The sequence below is a fragment of the Tenrec ecaudatus genome, chromosome 5 (genome assembly GCF_050624435.1).
Source record: "Tenrec ecaudatus isolate mTenEca1 chromosome 5, mTenEca1.hap1, whole genome shotgun sequence".
NCBI classification, from domain to species: Eukaryota; Metazoa; Chordata; class Mammalia; order Afrosoricida; family Tenrecidae; genus Tenrec; species Tenrec ecaudatus.
The window spans coordinates 90,917,887-90,936,741 of record NC_134534.1 but is presented as its reverse complement, the minus strand read 5'-3'; the positions used below and the strand labels follow the sequence as shown (position 1 = coordinate 90,936,741).

Below are 18,855 nucleotides of genomic sequence, written 5' to 3'. Positions count from 1 at the left end.
TTATCTTTTGCAGTGTTTAGGTAAAAACATTATATTCCCATATAATTATTTGGTGATGTAGAATTTATAGAAGGAAATATATATATATATGCTTTCTGTTTCATTGATCCAGCAGTGATATAAGGAGTGACTTGGAAATATATGTTGTATTTTAAAAAGGTAACCCAAGAATATATTGCAGTCCATGCTATCTTTTCTTTATGGACTTCTAGAAATTATCTACTCTTGGATAGAATTTTAAAACAAAGTATAGTTGATAATAGGTTTACTCCTTAATAAGTATCTAACATTTATTCTAGCAACATTGTACTAAGAACTGGGTATGTAGAGATAATTACAATTTTGGACTTTAAAAGTCTTGGTTCTTAAAGCCTGCAAAATCTTATCAGGGAACCACCAACTTAAATGTAGTAAAAAATGATATATGATGACATTTATTTCTCGAAATGTTTGGTTCTGCAGTTGAACCAGTAGTTCTTAAACCTACTTGTACTTAAAATTCATTGCTGGAACTAAAGCCAAGTAATATGGATGCTAGGATTCCATTCTCGGGTCTGTAAATGTAGAGTCTGTTACCAGGAGGGACCAGTCCCTGTAGAAGGATATTATGCTCTGTCAAATGGAGGGGCAGCAGAAAAGAGGGAGGCCCTTCAAGAGATGGACTGACACAGTGGCTACAATAGTGGGCTTAAGTTTTTGTGCACAATGGTGAGGATAGCACAAGACTGCGTGGTGTTCGTTCTGTTGTATGCGGGGTTGGTGTGAGTTGGAACTGAATGGAGGGCCCCGAACAACAACAGCAGGCATGCTAATATCAGTGTATTTAAAAAAAATATCACAAATAAAGAAAGCTCCACAACTGTAGGCATAGTGTGTATATTTTAAAACTCCACACCATAGACAAATGGAAAAGACAAAGACCAGTAAGTGTTAGAAAAGGAATCATATAGGTATGCTAACCTGAAGCTCCAGGACTAATCAGATTAAAGATTTATTAAATCAGTGGTTGATTTTTCTGATCCAGTTAATGTTTCCATGGAATTCAAAGGCTAAGTAGGCTTTTAGTAGTGTATTTCATGCCAAAGTCTTATACTCAGGAGAGATTTGAGAGGCCCCCAGGGGAGTAGTCATACATTGTTAAGGGTTTTAAATTTGTGTTTGACTACTCTAGCTGCACTATGCAGAATGGGTTGAAGTGAATAACATATATGCAAATAAATGTGATAGGAATTTGTTGTGGCAGTCTAGGCAAGGTCTGGGAGAAGGCTCCTAGCAGTAGAAAGGTAAAAGTATCTGTAAATTGACACCTTTGAGAAATGGGGGTGGGGGGGTGGGTAGGAAATTTATACTAGCTATGGAAGCTGAGCAAAAAGAAAGCTCTGAGCAAACGCACAGAATTTTGACTTGAAAGCTTAGATGATGGTGCCACCAGAGACAGAGACTACTGAAGGAGGCTTGTTAGAGGCACTTCTAGGACCCAGGTGGAGATGTTAAGTAGGCCAATGACAAGATGACTACAGTGGGCTCAAGCAGAGGAACATTTGTGAGGATGGCGCAGGACAGGGCAGTGTTTAGTTTCGTTGTGCATAAGGTTGCTATGGGCCAAAACTGATTTGATGGGACCCAGCAACAACCTATATGTATTTTAGGGGAGAAAAAATAGTAACTATAAAATAATTTACCAGTGCTTGCACTGCAGCCCAGGCTAAGATAGGGGCAACCTAACCGGCCAAAGAGTATCAACTTAAAAGTGGTCTGTGAAGGACCATGAACTAACTTTTCAATGGTCTCACTTCAGAGATCATCGAAGCAAGGAGATAGAAATACCTCTTACTCTAAACTGCCAAAGCACTTAACATATGTGCATGCTTGCGCATTTGTTTACAAAAGAGACTTTACTGTCTAAAAGTGAACCTCAGCACATTGTTTGGTAAACAATGAGACAAGACAAACTATTTGATACCATTCTTTTTTTTCCTCTTATAAATATACCTTAATTTTTCCATGCCATTTCATTAGGGTTTGCTAGATTTTTTTAATATGCAGTATTCTATTGTGAATATACTATGTTTAATTACACCTGTTTTATCATCATCTAAGGGAGCCGTGGTGTAATGGTTACTCATTGGGCTATGATCCAAAAGGCCAATAGTTTGAAATTACTGGTTGCTCCATGAGAGCAAGATAGAACTTTCTACTCCTATAAACAATTAAGAGTCTTAGGATCTCATGGGCAGACAGTTCCACCCAGTTCTATAGGCTTACTATTGGCCATCATTAACTCGATGGCAGTGAGTGAGTCACCATCTAGAATACTTTCAACTTTTTGTTCTAATGATCTGTTCTTAAAATGTCATATCACTATCATTGTCACAAAGTATTTACTGACATTTTATTGCTATGCTAATTTAAAATCTTTAACTTTCATGTTTAAATTTGGTATAAAATTATTTTACAGTTATGTAATATTCTTAGTGTTCTTGTACATTTGTTAAGTAACCTCACTTTTTCTGAGTTTTTACTTAAAATTGGTTATTGTGATAAGCTTTAGGTCCAGGTCAGCTATTCAAATAAACTAGTTGCTCCACAGGAGAAAGATGAGGCATTCTGCTCCCATAAATATTTAGTCAAAAACTCAAAAGAGGCCTTTTAGTATGTACCCTGGCTTATATAGTTGCTATGAGTCAGAACCAACAACCAAACTCAACAGTGAGTTTTTTTGTTTTGTGTTTTTATGTGCAATAATTGTTATTGCTCTGATTTTTTAAATTAAATACCATACGGTACATGGTATTCTGTCCTTGGGAGAGAGGTGAGGCTTTTTATTCCCATAAACAGTTACAGTTGAATGAATATTCTGCTCTTGCTCTTTTTGGAGCCGTACCCATAGTTATCTTTTGTAGCTTTTATCCTTTTAAATGATGACAATATTGGTGTCAAACTCCCCAGGGGTTTGAGCAGACACGTGCCACCAAAGGAAAAGCTAAGATGTTATTAATGTGGAATAGAAGCGCTCAAGTAGAAGGCAGGTGTTTTGAGAATGATGATGGCAACATATGTACGAATTTGCTGGACACAATAGATGTATGTATGGATTGTGATAAGAGTTGTATGAGGCCCTAATAAAATGAGTTTTTAAAGTGCATTTGTTTATTTTTTGTCTTTCTTGGGTTCTGAATTCCCAAGTACATAATATGATTATCTTGATCTTACTATAACTTCTTCTTAGTTTTTATTACTGTATTTTTTTTTTTTTACTAATTTGTAACCTTTTTTTTTTGGCTTATAGCTTTAAAAATTCTCAAAATTGTTTATTTTGGAAAACTGAAAATACTTGCATTCAGCTTTTATCTGGCATAATAGACTTATAGAGTATGTCTTGGGAGGATGAACCTACTTTGTTTGTTAAATGCTTTATAGAGTGCATTGGGTCATGAAAGAGGAATATCAGTTTTGTTTATTGGTACTTTAACATAAAGGCCTCTTATTATACATCTAGGTTGTACTTTTCTAAAATCCTCAGAAAGAAATTTTATCCAATTTTATCATAGAATTAGAAAATAGTCAAGGTGGCTAAATAAGATTTAAGCTCTTTTTCTGTTATCTTGAGCTCTTCTGTCTCTGTAAAGAGAAATATCCTTTCCTTACCCTCTATGACAAGAATGCTGATTAAGTGTATTCAAGAACTGAATAGATTTGTATACATTTTTGAAAGTGTCTCATTAACAAAATTCTTATTTTTAAAAATTCAAGAATCAGGAACTGAAAAAATTTGGCTAACCTGGGATCCTTGTACAGTGTACTGCCTATTAACAAGCAATAAAGGTACACTTTCTACTTAGAAAGTTCTCCTTTATATTGGCATGGAATATGCCTCCGTAGTTTAATGTTTTTTCATGGTTTATAAGTCCCTTGGGCCTCCCACAAAATATGCCTATTTATATTTTATTATCTTTTTGTGTTCTTTTGTCCTCTTCATGCTAAATAGTTTTAGCTGTTTTCAAACTTTATCAGAGCAGGCTAAGCTGCCATCTCCTCCTCCACAGTTACTAGCCTATAGGAGTCAGCATTCAACAAAAGTTTCTGCACTTTTCCCCTACAAAATGTAGTCCTCTAAAAGCATATGAACAACTTAGGTCTTCTGTTACTCAGAAGCCTGTGGGCTGACTCTTGTCCATGACCTTAACCATTTGGCCCCAACCCACCTTGTCATCGATTATTGCCTCTCCTCTCCTTGCCCTATTTAGCCAAACTATGCTACTGTTTGTTCCTACTCTGCTACCATGCCCACTCCCTGCCTTTCTGAAGCTACTTGTCTAGATTAAGAGAAACAAATTGCATGAATTTTCCTTTTATACAATTTAGTATCTTAATTTTTAGATGATAATGATGTTTAGTAAGCTTGTCCATGTGAAAATGTTTAAAATAGTTGTAGATTTTTGCCTTGGTGTATTTTTTTTAATACAATAAGAACTAGTGGTGGTTTTCAAAGCTGTTTTCCATATAATAATTAAAAATCACATCTCCTCTGCATGATAGAATCTGTGTTGGTGTAACATATAAGCAGTAATATGCTTAGTTATGGGTTGTATTTGTTATGTTGGACCAGGGCTGGGTACTGGGGTAAGTAAGTCTGACTGTTATTTTAAGTAGAATTTCTAATTTAATGCCATCTGTATTTTAATTGAGGATAAAATATGGGCAACTTAATATAGGCATAATGAATTCCCAGAAAAGTACATAAGTCTATAGGTTTTGTTTACTAAGGTAAAAGGTCAGTTAAATGTGTCCTGGTGGTACAATGGTTGAAGCATTGGCTTGCTAGCCTCAAGGTCTGCAATTGAGACCTACTAGCTACTCCACAGAAGAAAGATGAGTGTTCTGTTCCTATAAAGATTGAGTCTTTTAAATATAAAGGAGCCGTTCCATTCTGTCCTGCAGAGCTGTTGTGAGTCAGTGAGTTTGGTTTTGGTTTAGTAAGGCCAGCACAACAGTAAGTGTTTCTTTACTTTTTAAAAAAAGTCTTAATACTTAATTTAAAAGAACACTTTGAAATTATAGAAATGCTTTTCATATATTAATGAGACTTTTTATTTTACATTGATTCTCCTGTCTCTCCGTCTTACATCTTAGTCGAATAAAAGCTTCCTCCTTCCTTTCAGTAGTTATGAAAGGAGAGCATGAGAAACTAGTGGTGTTACTTCTCTGCACATGGAGCAGTGTCTAATCTCAGTGAGGCCCTCTCTCTTACAGAAGCCACTTAGTGTTAAGAACGAGTGTTTTTAGAAGATAGTCTGCAGTCCACAGAGGTATACCTTAGTTAAAATGTATTTCTGTAGCCTTAAAAGAAGTGTATGTAAATTAATTCATTCCTTAAACAGAGTTGTGACAGAATAATAACTAGTATTACATGCAAAGATTTTTTAGGTCATTATGAATTTAGAAAATATTTCTTCAAAATCTTTGGTTTCAAGTTATAAATTCTTGGTCTTTTTTTTTTTAAAGTTTGTGCTTTTCATGGTCTTTAGCACATGATGACCAAAAATAAGATACAACAAAAATAATTACCTTCATTTGAATTGTTGCTGCTTTTAATTTTTATTATTCAGCAGTTAGGTATGGGAGGTCAGAGAGAGGAGATTTTCCACTAGAGTTTTACCGTGATTTACATTAAAGTACTAGAACTCAGCAGATTTCATATTATTATTTGGGTCACAATTTGATTGTATTCAAAATAATATTAAAAGGAGACCTTAAAAACAAAAGGATCTTAACTCTCACCCTCAGACTGTCAGATACAGTAGATACATTGTTTAATCAAGACTTATTCCTTTGTGCATGTACACTTGTGAGAGAGTGTGTGCCCTTGTGTACACATATTACCAATTTTTCCAGTTTGTCTACTTGAACTGTATATTATATGTGTTTAGAATAAAAGTAGAAGTTGTGCCATGATTTTTTCCTAGTAATCACTAAGATCTAAGACCGGTGACATTTTAAGCTTGAGACCTGAAGCTTAAAGATCATCTGGGTAGAAAGAAAGGTCTCGTATTTGTGGTTTCACTGTAGCCTCTTGGGGACTGTGCCTTGGTCCTCAGTGTTTGTGCAGTCTTGGAGACCCAGGTGGCCAGCAGCTGGTCTCTTGTCCTGAGGGTGTTCATTTTTACATGGCTTTCTCCTTGCTGCCCTGAAAGAAAAGTCTCTACTATTGCAAGTTGGCATGAAAATAATAAATAGCGAGTGCCAGTGTAAATCAGAACAGTTTTAGGAAATAATGTTTTAAAAGAACATAAAAACCTCAAGTTGCTCATCACAGAATGTAATATGAGTGTAGACAACAACTACCACACTTTACATTTAAAAACTTGCTAGTTAGCTAGAGCATGTTAGTTACAAATTGCTTTAATTAGAGAAATTCTGTTTGACAAATTTAGGGGAAAGCGTTCTATCATAATTTTCTTCCCAGAATGCCTCTGCAGCATTACCAGGGCTTCTAGTTTTTTTCGATTTCTGGTTAGAAGAAGCAACAAGGTAACAACAGTAAAAGTTCTAGAGACTGAACTACAGGGAATTCCTGTGAATTCTGAAGTTACAGAGAGAAGGGATAAATGAAGACAAAGGAAATGAGCAAAAGCCAAAATAATAACAAAGGTTAATGGAAAATTCTTAAAAGTTAAAATTTTGGCCTTGGTATAAGCAAACTGATATAATAAAATTAAGGTTTAAAAAATGTTAAATATAAATTTCTAAATGTTTCTAAAATATGGAACCAATGGCCATATTGATACATGGACTAAGGCTGAGGCAAATGGGGAAATGCCCTACCCATAGGGTGTGCACTGTGGTGAATGTCATTGTATTTACATTTGTTTTCTCATTTCCCCCAAATTGATGGAGAGCAGCCAGACCAAATCAGTTTGGAATGCCTGGGATAGTGCCACCGTATGTTCCCCCTCAGATGCTCAACATTCCACAGACCTCTCTGCAAGCAAAACCTCTGGTAAGGGGACTTCTGTGCTGTGGCCCCCAGTTAGTAATGCATCTGGTAGAGGACAGTTGGCCTTTAAAGCTACATATATGTTAAATTTTATATTAAAAAGGTCTTAATATTAAAACAACTCGTGCGTGGATAGGTGAATAGATGCAAATATTTGTTAAATTAACAATAGACAAAGTAAAGAAAATATTAACTAAATATGGGTTCTATACGCATTTGTTTCTCTTCATGAGCATGATATGTACCATCTTGTTTTAGGCCCCTCAGATGCCAAGCCCAGGTGGTGCTCCGGGTCAGGGTCCATACCCATATAGCCTCTCTGAGCCGGCTCTCACTTTGGAAACAAGTGGAAAGAATTTGGCTGAGCAGAACAACTATAGTAACATTCCTCATGAAGGGAAACATACTCCATTGTATGAACGATCCTCTCCAATAAATCCAGCTCAAAGTGTCAGTCCTAACCATGTGGATTCTACTTACTTTCCTGGTTCATCAACATCATCATCCTCAGATAATGATGACGGCAATGGAGGCACTATGAAGTGAGTAGTACATAGCTGAAATCTGCCTAAGTATATTCACAGAGGCTGCCACTGGCTTACTTTATAATTCTTAGTTACCTGCGGAGATTCTGTGTTTTAGCTGGCTACCCTCTTGGACTGTCTGTTCTTCTCAAAGGCCCAGTTTGTTGCTGATAATTGATGGTGATTATTTTGTATTTGAACTGTAGCTAGTTGGACATTAAAGAGAGAGGAAGCATAAGTTGTATATAATTAAACTGTGAGGTTTCTAGGATTTAAATTTTGTACTACATTAGTCCCATGGCTTAGAAAATTTCTGAGAACACAAACAAAACCAAACTCACCAATGAAGGCCGAACATGATGGTGGGACAAAAGGGAAGTATAAAGAAAATAGAGGAAAGAACCAGAAGGCAAAGGGCATTTATAGACGCTCTAAATAGGCATGTACATATGTAAAAATATATATATATATATATATATATATATATATATATATATATATATATATATATATATATATATATATACTGGGAGGGGAATAGAACTATGTACTCACACTCTAAGTTAAGAATTAAGGTTGCAAATGGACATTGGGCCTCAACTCAAGTACTACCTTAACACAAGAACACTTTGTTCTAACAATCCAGCATTTTCTGATGCTCACCTTCCTGAAAAGACCGCTGAAGACAAAATAGGTACAAAAGCAAATGTGGTGAAGAAAGCTGATGATGCCTGGCTATCAAAAGATATAGCATCTGGGGTCCTAATGGCTTGAAGATAAACAAATGGCCATCTAGCTCAGAAGCAACAAAGCCCACATGGAAGAAGCACACTAGCCTATGTGATCATGAGGTGTCGATGGGATCAGGTATCAGGCATCCAGAATAAAACCATAGCCAAGGTGAATTGGGGACAGGGGGCATGGAGTGGAGACCCAATGCCCATCTGTAGACAATTGGACATCCCCTCACAGAGATGTCACAGGGAAGAGATGAGCCCATCAAGGTGGAGTTTAGCATCGATGAAATACACAACTTTCTTTGAGCTGCTTGGTGCTTCCTTTCACCCACTATCATGACCTCAGTTCTACCTCACGAATTGTATTAGACCAGAACATGCACACTGCTATAGATAAGAGCCCGCAGCACAGGGAATCCAGGATAGGTAAACCCCTCAGGGGCAACAAGGAGAGTAGAGATTCCAGGAGGATTAGGGGAGGGTGGGGGGGAGGGAGAAAGAAGGAATCAATCACAAGGATCAACCTAAAACCCTGTCCGAGGGGGGAAAATAACAGAAAAGTGGGTGAGGGGCGATGGAGGATGATGTTAGATATGGAAAATATCTATTATTTATCAAGGGTTCGTGAGGGAGGGCGGGTAGGGGAGGGAGGAGGAAGAAATGGGGAGCTGATAGCGGGCTCAAGTAGGAAGAGGATGCTTTGAAGATGATGGCGGCATATGTGCAAATGTGCTTGACACATTGGAGCAATGTATGGATTATGACAAGAGATGTAAGTGCTCCCAATAAAAGTATTAAAATCAAACTCACTGTCTCCAACTTAATACTGAGTCATAGTGACCCAATAGGACAGGATAGAACTGCCCCTGTGAGAGTTTCTGAGACTGTAACTGTTTACTTGGGCTACCGTTTTTCTGGGAAAATGTTTAAAAATAATTGATCTGTGTGACTGTCAAAACACAAATGGTAAAATCTATTTGATTTGGTGCCTTTGACCCTTAGTCTCCATCAAATTGTGATTTTTCTCTATCCACAATAGCAGTTTTGTTAAGTTACAGATTTTGTTATTTACGTTATCTTAATTTATAGAGGAAAGAAACGAAATTTTCTCTTTTGTTGATCTTTACAATTTCCTACGAAATTCAAGCTTAGAATATCAGGACCTATCTTGAAATATGGCTATTTGCCTCGCTAAGATCATAGAATAAGCTCCCTTCGAGCAGGCTGAGATTCTGCTGGTAAAGAAGTAGTTTAAGCAGCCCGTATCCTTGTGTACGGAGCTCTAGTGTCGTAGTGGGTACACATTTGGCTGCTTCACTACAAGGTGAGCAGTGTGAATCCTTTGACTACACTGCAAGGGGAAACCTCATCTCCGCTCCTGGAAATATTTACAACTTTGGAAACTCATAGGGGCAGTTCTACTCTGTCCAATTCCTATGAGTTTGAACCAACTTTATGACATTGAGGCTGAGTTTGAAAGTTACAAAACCAAAAGGGAAGTTGTTTGGCATTGGCATTTCTAAGCTGAAGGAACTGAAGGAAAAAACTTAGCCTGGAATTGAAATATTGAAGGATCCTGTGGGCAGAAATGGATTAACTCCAGAAGATGATAGTAATACAGTCACTGTATCAAAATGAACTGGTGTAAGTTGAACCATTTCTGGAGCTAGCATATGATTAAGAACTGGTGGCATTGAATGAAAAAGTCCCAACATATGTTGAAGTCATTGGCTTAAAAAAAAAAATGAAGGAAGGCTCCAGGAATTAATGTAATACTAAATGAGATACTTCAGTAAACAGATGCCGTGTCAAGAATTCTGGAAGGCCAGGTACCAAAATTACTGGGGCAAAAAACACGTGTTCATGCATACTCCAAAGAAAAGGAAGCCTTAACAGAAGGTAAAAGTTACTGAATATAATACCATTAATATCACACACAAGTAAAAATTTGCTGAAGATAGTTTTAAAATACCTATACCTATATATTTATAGGGAATTGCCAGAAATTAAAATCAGATTCAGAAGAGGATATGAAAGAAGGCATGTTATTGCTGGTTGGTGTCAGATGGATCTTGAATGAAAGCAGAAAAAACTAGAAAGATCTTTACCTGTGTCTGAACAAATATGCAAAGGCTTTGACTATGGATCATAACAAATTACAGTCCATAACATTTCATTGTGCCGTATATGACTTATATGTGACCAAGAGTCAATTGTGTGAGCCAAACAAGGGGATATTGTGGTTTAAAATTAGAAAAGGGATGTCCCAGGATTGTGTTCTTTCTCATTCAGTATGTATGCTGAATAAATAAGACATTGAACTCTATGAAGCCAAATGTAGTATCTGCCAGAGGAAGACTCGTCAACAACCTGCAATAAACAGATCACACGGCTTAGAAGGTTAAAGACTATAACTGCTAGTATGGATTATGCCTGAATGTGAAGAAAATGAAGATTCTCACAACTGGGCTGCTAAACACTTTCATGGTAGCAGAAAAAAATGAAGTTGTAAATGGTTGCATTCTGTCAACAATTAATGTTCCAGGAAGTAGCAGTTAAGAAATCAAGCAAATCATTCCATTGGCCATATCAACTAGAGAAGACTTCTGTAAAGATCTTTGTTTTGATTAGTTGTGTTTGAACTACGTCATAAGTGTTTTTGTTGGTGGTGCTCTTTATGCATGTGAAGTGGTTTTAGAAAAGAAGATAGAAGAATAATGACCTTCAAACTAGGCATTGCTGAGCAATATCGCGTATACTGTGGACTGAACAAATCTTCCCTAGATGAAATCGTACCAGAATGCTTCTTAGAAGTAGAGATTACAGAATTTTAGTTTGCTTACTTTAAATACATTGCTAGGAAAACCAATTCCTGGAACAGACAACCTGCTTGCTAAAGTAGTTGTTAGTTGCTCTGGAGTCCGTTTGGACCCAACCTATTCACAAGAGAACGAAATACTGCCTTGTCTTGTGCCATCTTCACAATCGTTCTTATGTTGGAGCCCATGGCTGCAGGCCCGATGTCAGTCCATATCCCTGGGGACCTCCGTCTTCTGCTCTGCCCTTCGACTTTACCAAGCATGGTGCTCTTCTCCTGCGACTGCTCTCTCCCTACAACATGTCCAAAGTAGGGAAGACAAAGTCATCCTTCCCTCTAAGGAATAATCTGGCTGTATTTCTTTCAAGACAGATCAGTTTGTCTTTTTAGCAATCCATGGTATTTCAATATTTTTTTGCCAGCACCAGAATTCAAATGCAGTTCTTCCTCAGCCTTATTTATTTGTTGTCCAAATTTTACATGCATAAGAGGTGATTGAAAATACCATGGCTTGGGTCAGGCGCATCTTGGTCCTATGGGTAACATTCTTGTGTTTCAGTGCTCCGAAGAGTTCTCATGCATCAGATTTACCTAATGTGATGTTTCTTTCGTTCTCTGTCTGCTGCTTCCATGAGCATTGATCGTGATAAAAGTGGAGTGTAGGTGAAACTGAAGGAAACCTTGAGTTTGAACAACACAATAATAAAAACAATTGACTGACATGAAGCAATGATCATGAAGATGACACAGGAGCAGGCAACTTTCCATTCTGTTACACTTACGGTTGCCATGAGTCAGAACTGACTTGATGACAGCTAACAACAGCTAATCTTACATTGATTTCTAACCTAATTTGCAGTCATAGTGTAAGCTTTCATTACATAGTTACCTAAGGCAGGTTATTATACCTTTTCTGTCCTCTGAGAAAAGTAATCTAATGCCTAATTACCTCTTAGGTGCAATTACTGATACATTTCATAACATCTGAATTGTACACACTGTTTTCAGAGCAGATTGTGTAAATATTTACTGCATGTGTAGTCCTGAATTGTAAACAAAGGTGAAAATGTAATTTAGCATTCAGACTTCTAAGAACAGGTTAATATAAAAAAATCCACAGAAAAATGTAATGCAAAGATAATGGCATATTTCCATGAACTTTTGGAAGCCTCCCTAGATAAGATCTTTTGTTGTTGTTAGACGTCTTCTAGCCAGTTCCAGTCCACATGGATCCTATGTCTAACCAAATGAAACTCTGTGTTTGATCCTGTCCATCCTGAAAATGGTTATATTTGAGCCCATTGTTGGATCCACTGTCAATCCATCTCCTGGAGGGTCTTCCTCTTTTTTATGTTGACATTATTTTACCAGGCCTCATGTTCTTTTCCAAGGAATAGTCCCTCCTAATAACATGTCCAAGGTGCATGACAGAAATTCTCCCTGCTCTTGGTACTTTAAAGTGCATCAGTTCTTCTGTCTTTCTTATTTAGTGGTCAGCTTTCACATGCATATGAGGCAATTGTAAGTACCATTTATCATGATGCTACCTATTGGTACTGTTGTGAAGATTTTCTTTTGGTTACTGAGTGGGCATCCGTACTGAAGGCTTCTCACTTTAAGCAAGCAAGATTGTGTCATGTGCATATCACATATTGTAAAACACCTCCCTCCAGTCCTGATGTCGAGTTTTTGTTCATACAACCTAACTTCTCAGATTATTTGCTCAGCGTACATATTAAATATTGGGAGAGGATACAACCATGATACATACCTCCTGATTTTAAAATACTTAGTATTCTGTTCTTCTGTTCCTAAGACTGCCTTCATCTGTGAAAAAGTTTTGTATGAGCACAATAGTTTTCTGAAATTCTCATCCTTCTCAAGGCTGTCGATAGTTTGCCATGGTGTACATAGTGCCTTTGCATAGTCAATAATTATTAACACTTGTAAGTATCTTTCTGGTATTTTCTGCATGTAAGTAAGATCACCTGGCATCTGAAATGATTCCCCTTGTACCATAACGTCTTCTGAGTTTGGCTTAAATTTCTCTAGCTCCCTGTCAATGTTCAGCTGCTGCTACAACTGTTTGCTGAATGATCATGGGCAAAATTTTATTTTATGTGATATTAATGATATTTTTTGATAATTTCTACAATCTGTGGGACCACCTTTCTTTAGATTGGGTATAATGGATTTCTTTCCATTGGTTGGTCAGGTAGCAGCTGTGTATCAAATTTCTTGGCATAAGTGAATGAGGGCTTCCAGTGCTTCATTAGCTTGTTAAAACTTTTCCATCAATTCCTGGACCCTGGTTTTTTGATAATGCACTTACTGTAGCTTGGACTTCTTCATTGAATGACCATCGGTTCTTGATCATATAAGGGAACCCCTCCAAACAAAACGGAAAATTTCCCCCCAAAGCTACATATTTAACTTTTTTAAAAGCAGAACAACCATATCACCTTCAAAGTACTCTCTATTACACTTACTACATTTGTCAAATCTGCAATTCCATTCTTGGAAACATTTTTGAAATACATCTGTTTGGATGGCTGACAGCACTTCCTGCCCATTTTTTCTCCTTCACTTTTTCAAATTGCTGTCCTTTCATGTCCCTCTTCATTTGCAGAAAGAAAAAGAAGTCACATGGACTCAGGTGAGTCAGATATGTGGGGCAAGAGAGACTTAGTGTTTTTTGCCCAAAAGTGGTGCACTGAGATGGCTGTGTGAGCAGGAGCATTGTTGTGGCAGAACCATCCCCTGTCTGCCACAAATTGGCCTATTTGGTGGCACACTTAACACAATCTTTTCTGAACCTCTAATAGAATGCTTGATTAACAGTCTGACCTGATGGAACCAACTCCAAATGCAGTATCCCCATCACATCAATAAAACAAAAGAGCATCATTTTGATCTTTGGTTTCACTTGACTTGCTTTTTTTAGGTGAGGTGAAAGTGGCATCTTCCACCAGCTTGATTGATGCTTGCTTTCGGGGTCGTAAGAATAGCACCATGTTTCTGCACGAGTAATGGCCTTGGGAAAAAGTCTGTGTTGCTTTGGAACTGTTCTTTCAAAGCACGACATATTTCTACTTGAAGTTATTTTTCCTGGTTAGTCAGAGCCTGAAGCACACATTTTGCAACGACCCTTCTCATTCTCAAATCTTCCTTTACGATTCACTGGTCCAGGCTCCAACATAGTTCAGATAACTTACCCATATCTTCAGTGGTCTGTTGTTAGTCTGCAAGCACAAGTGCACACATTTTGTTGACATTCCATGTTTGGGAAATTGACAGATGTCCAGAACAAAGTTTGTCATTAATCAACATTTCACCTTTCTTGAAAGGACAAATCCACTCATACACTTGAGTTTTCCTCATAGCACTCTCCATGTGAGTTGTGTTCAATATCACAACAGTTTCTGTGGCATTTTTCCCGAGCAACAAACAAAATTTCACTGCTGCAAGCTGTTCTCTTAAATCAGCCATCACAAAAAAACGAGGTTTGAGTGAAACTGCTTTTACAAAAAAATTCATTGTGACAAGAGAGAACATTCCCAGGAGATACCACTGGGTGCACTAATTCAGAGCGAGTTGGTCCATGTTTGCCTGGTGGAAACATGTCAAGTATAAAAGCTCTGCTCAGTGGAATGTTTTTCAGCTTTTTTGGGGTGTGTAGGGATGGGTACCGCCTCGTATGTTTAGGGTTTTTTGTAAAGTCACTCCATGTATGCCATCTGTCGTCTTTTGATGCTTCATGTGTTGTTCAACATTTTGCCCTGAGAATGTTTTTAATATTACAACTTGAGGCATGCATTTTTTCTTTTATTCTTTCAGTTTAGATATGTTACATGTGTTCTTCCTTTTTGATGTTCTAAGTCTAGGTCTCTGCGCATTTCTTCTTTTCCCTCACAATGATGACAGTAACAGGATACTCTAAGTCTGCACCAGTAAAGAGGATATGGTAATTAGCTGCACCTTTCCTTAGTCAGCAGCCAAGTATCTCTCTTTTTCAGCCTCTCAGCCACGTGGTCCCTTAGGTTCTGTTTCTGGCACATTTTATTATAATACTTTACGACTTCTTCACAATTTTTTATTCAGCTCTTTTACTTCATCTTTATTTTAATTTGTTTTAGCTGTTCTACAGTCAGCAGCAAGTTTGATAGTCCCTTTAGACATCCACTTGGGCCATTTCTTCATTTTTTTGTCTTTTTAGTTATCGTTTGTATATATGATGTTCTTAATGTCATCCCACAGCTCATCAGGTCTTATTTTTGAGATGTTCTAAAAAAATTTGGACATACTCAAGGTCGTATCTCATGAACTTGTTTTACTTATCTTCAGTTTTAATTTGCACTTGCATATAAACAGTTCCATCAGCCACTGACCTCACCTTTGCTGCAGGTATTGAACTGTTCCTCTATCTCTTCCAGCAGATGTTTAATTTGGTTTCTGTGTATTTTTTCTAGAGAAGTTCACATGTGTACTTAATATTTATGTTTCTGGTAGAAGGTATTTAGGAAGTTGTTGAAAAATTCTATCATGTAATCTCTGTCTTCATTTTTATAATTAATGCCATCTGTTCCTACTACTGGTCCTTTTTTGTATTTAACTTTCACATTATAATCACCAATAGTTATCACTGCATCCAGATTGCACGTTTGATCAATTTCAGACAGAATTGTTTAGTAGGTTTCTTCATTTTCTTCATCATTAGCTTTAGTGGCTAGTGCATAAATTTGAATAATAATTTCATTAACTGAATTTACAGCTTGGTGCTGTACTTCAAGCTAGATCTTGAAATGTTCTTTGTTTATTTTAAAAATAATTTCATTGGGGGCTCTTACAGCTTGTATAACATTCCATACATCAGTTGTATCAGGCATATTTGTACATATGTTTCCAACATCATTTCCAATACATTTTATACCTGAAATGTTCTTTCAGAGGATCTTTGTGATGCCATTCCTTGAGTTTATCATTCCCGGAATATAATCCATATGATTGTCTGATTCAAAATAGCCAGCCCAGGTTTATTTCAGCTTACCAATGTAATCTTTGGACGAGGGCCTAGAGACTTGCATTTTAGAAAACCCTAATGAATCCTGAGGACATTGGAGGACATTGAAATTTGAGAGCCACTGATAGATGTTCACAGATGTCCTTCTGCTCTAGAATTTAAAGGGTTTTCTCTTAAAAATTTTACTTATGTCAATTTGATGAAAGTTGTCAGTCTGCTCTCCTGTTAGATGCGACTGAGTTGGTTCTCACCCATAGTGACCCTGTGCATGACAGCGTGAAACATTGCCCAGTCCTGCACCATCCTACAGTTGTTCCTATGCCTGAGCCCGTTGTTGCAGCTACTGTGGTCGTCCATCTCATTAAGGGCCTTCCTCTTTTTTGCTGCTCCTCCATTTAATGTCCTCTTTCAGAGACTGACTAGTCTCTACTGACAACATGTCCAAAGTATGTAAGACAAAAGTTTTGTCATCCATCCCTTTAAGGGGTAAGCACTCTGGCCATACATCTTCCTAGACAGATCTATTTGTATTTTTAGCAGTTCATACTATTTTTAGTTTCCTCACCAGAACTGCAATTCAAATGCATGAATTCTTATTTGGTTTTATTTATTTAATGTCCAACTTTCACATGCATGTGAGGCAATTTGAAAATACATGGCTTGGGTCAGGGGCACCTTAGTCCTCAAAGTAACGTCATTGCTCTTTAATACTCTAAAGAGGTCTTTTGCAGCAAATTTACCTTTTGATGTCTTTTTTTTTTCCTTTTGATCTCTTGACTGCTACTTCCATGAGCATTGACTATGGTTGTAAGCAAGGCAAAATCCTTGACAACTTCAGCCGTTCCTTCATTTATCATCATGTTACTGATTGTACATCATCATTTTGGGGATTTTGGTTTTCTTTACGTTGATTTATAATGCACACTGAAGTGTCAATCTTTGATCTTCATCAGCAGGTGCTTCAGGGCTTCATCGTTTTCAACAAACAAGGTTGTGTTATCTACGTACCGCAGGTTGTTAATAGGGCTTCCGCCAATCATGTTGCTGAATTCTTCATATCATCTTGCTTTCCTGAGTTCATCTGTTCGATATAAGTTCTTAAGAAATATTTTTGTAGACTTTGAAGCATAGGTAGAAATAAGATGAAAAATGAAGTATGCTTCATGTTTCTCACTGGATTATGTGTTAGTGTCCGAATATGCAAGTAGAATTGCTCATTTTGGGAGAATTGGTGGTTTTTAAGGGACATTTAAGTCTAGGTTATCTATATCTTAGCATAGAAATTCAGAAAAACGTACAGTTGCACACGTGTACTTTTAACAAGTTATTTTACTAGATTAGTAGTTGTTTTGTGCTTTTGAACCTGCAACAGAAAGAGAAATCTGGTCCTGCCCCATCCCCACAACTCTTACTGTGTTGGAGCCCACTGTTGTAGGCACCGTGCCAGTCCGTCCAATCGAGCGCTTCTCAGCCTGTGGGTCACCACCACTCCTTTGGGGGTCGAACGACCCTTTCACAGGGGTCCCCCGGTACATAACAGTAGCAAGATACAGTTATGAAGTCGCTACGAAGATAATTTTATGGGTTGGGGGGGTCACCACAGCATGAGGTATGAAAGGGTCGTGGCATTAGGAAGGTTGAGAACCACTGAGCTCATCAAGGATCTTTCTCCTTTTTCCTGTCCCTATACTTTACCAAGCATCATGTCCCTCTTCAGTGCCTTCTCTCTCCTGATAACGTGGCACAAATGCATGAAATGAAGTGTCACCATCCTTGTTTTCATGTTGCTTATGTGTCTTACTGCACATAAGGACCGGTCTAGCTCTATTTCTTTCAAGACAGATTGATTTGTTCATTTGGAGTCCAAGATACCTTCAGTATTCTTTGCCAGAAATACAATTAAAATATTTGTATTCTTCAGTCTTTCTTTATCATTGTCAAACTTCGACAGGCATATGAAGTGTTTGAAAATACCAATGCTTGCATCAGGAGCACCTAAGTTCCCAAAGTAACATCCTTTTCAACACTTGACAGAGGTCTTGTGCAGCAGGTTCACCCCAATGTGTGATCTCTTGACTGCTGCTTCTGCTTCGGTTAGGTTCTTGCATGGTTTTCTTCAGTTCGCGCTGTCTATGGAGAAGGAGTTCACAGGGCAGAAGCACAGTAGTGAAAATAAGGTTTTATGGGTGAAAGTTTTTGATGGTACACTGTCACAAGAAAGAATGGGTCATCCTAGAAGGTTTAGAGGGCCGCATAGAGAGATATGTGAAGAGATACACAGAGAGACCCAGAAAGGAGGTAAGTGAAGCCAAAAATGGAGAGAACATGCCATCCCCAGCAGGGTGGAGAGACAAGGAAAGGGCAGGGGGATGGGGCGTACAATCAAAGAGAGAGACCTGAGCTGTGCCTTCATTTATATGCCCTCCCTTCCTGACGGTTTTCCTCCCATATCAGTTGGATGCACTTAAGTGCGTGTGATGTAGCTGTTGCTTTCTGTGCATATTTCTTCCCATAGTCTTATCATATGGGCCTGGTTTTTAAAAACTCCTTTACTTATGCTGATTGATGTGCCTTTGGGGGACAACTCCTCAACTCCTTTCCCGCTAATCTTCTCTATCACATCTATCAGCATCCATTACGAATTGAAGCAAGACAAAATCCTGAAAACTTCAATGTGTCCTGTTTATCACGATATTACCCATCAGTCCCGTTGTAAGGATTTTTGTTTTCCTTACATTGTGTTGTAATTTAATTCTAAA

General features: G+C 37.7%; 1 protein-coding gene across 2 annotated transcripts in view; it reads left to right on the top strand.

Annotated features, from left to right (window-relative positions):
- The window catches only part of FAM120A (family with sequence similarity 120 member A), a 167,697-nt gene that overhangs the window by 75,714 nt on the left and 73,128 nt on the right, over positions 1-18,855 (top strand). For both annotated transcript variants that reach the window (XM_075549742.1, XM_075549741.1), the window contains exons 6-7: positions 6,903-7,000; positions 7,256-7,539. In XM_075549742.1, the coding sequence (XP_075405857.1) occupies positions 6,903-7,000; positions 7,256-7,539 (382 nt within the window). The remainder of the gene's footprint in view (positions 1-6,902; positions 7,001-7,255; positions 7,540-18,855) is intronic.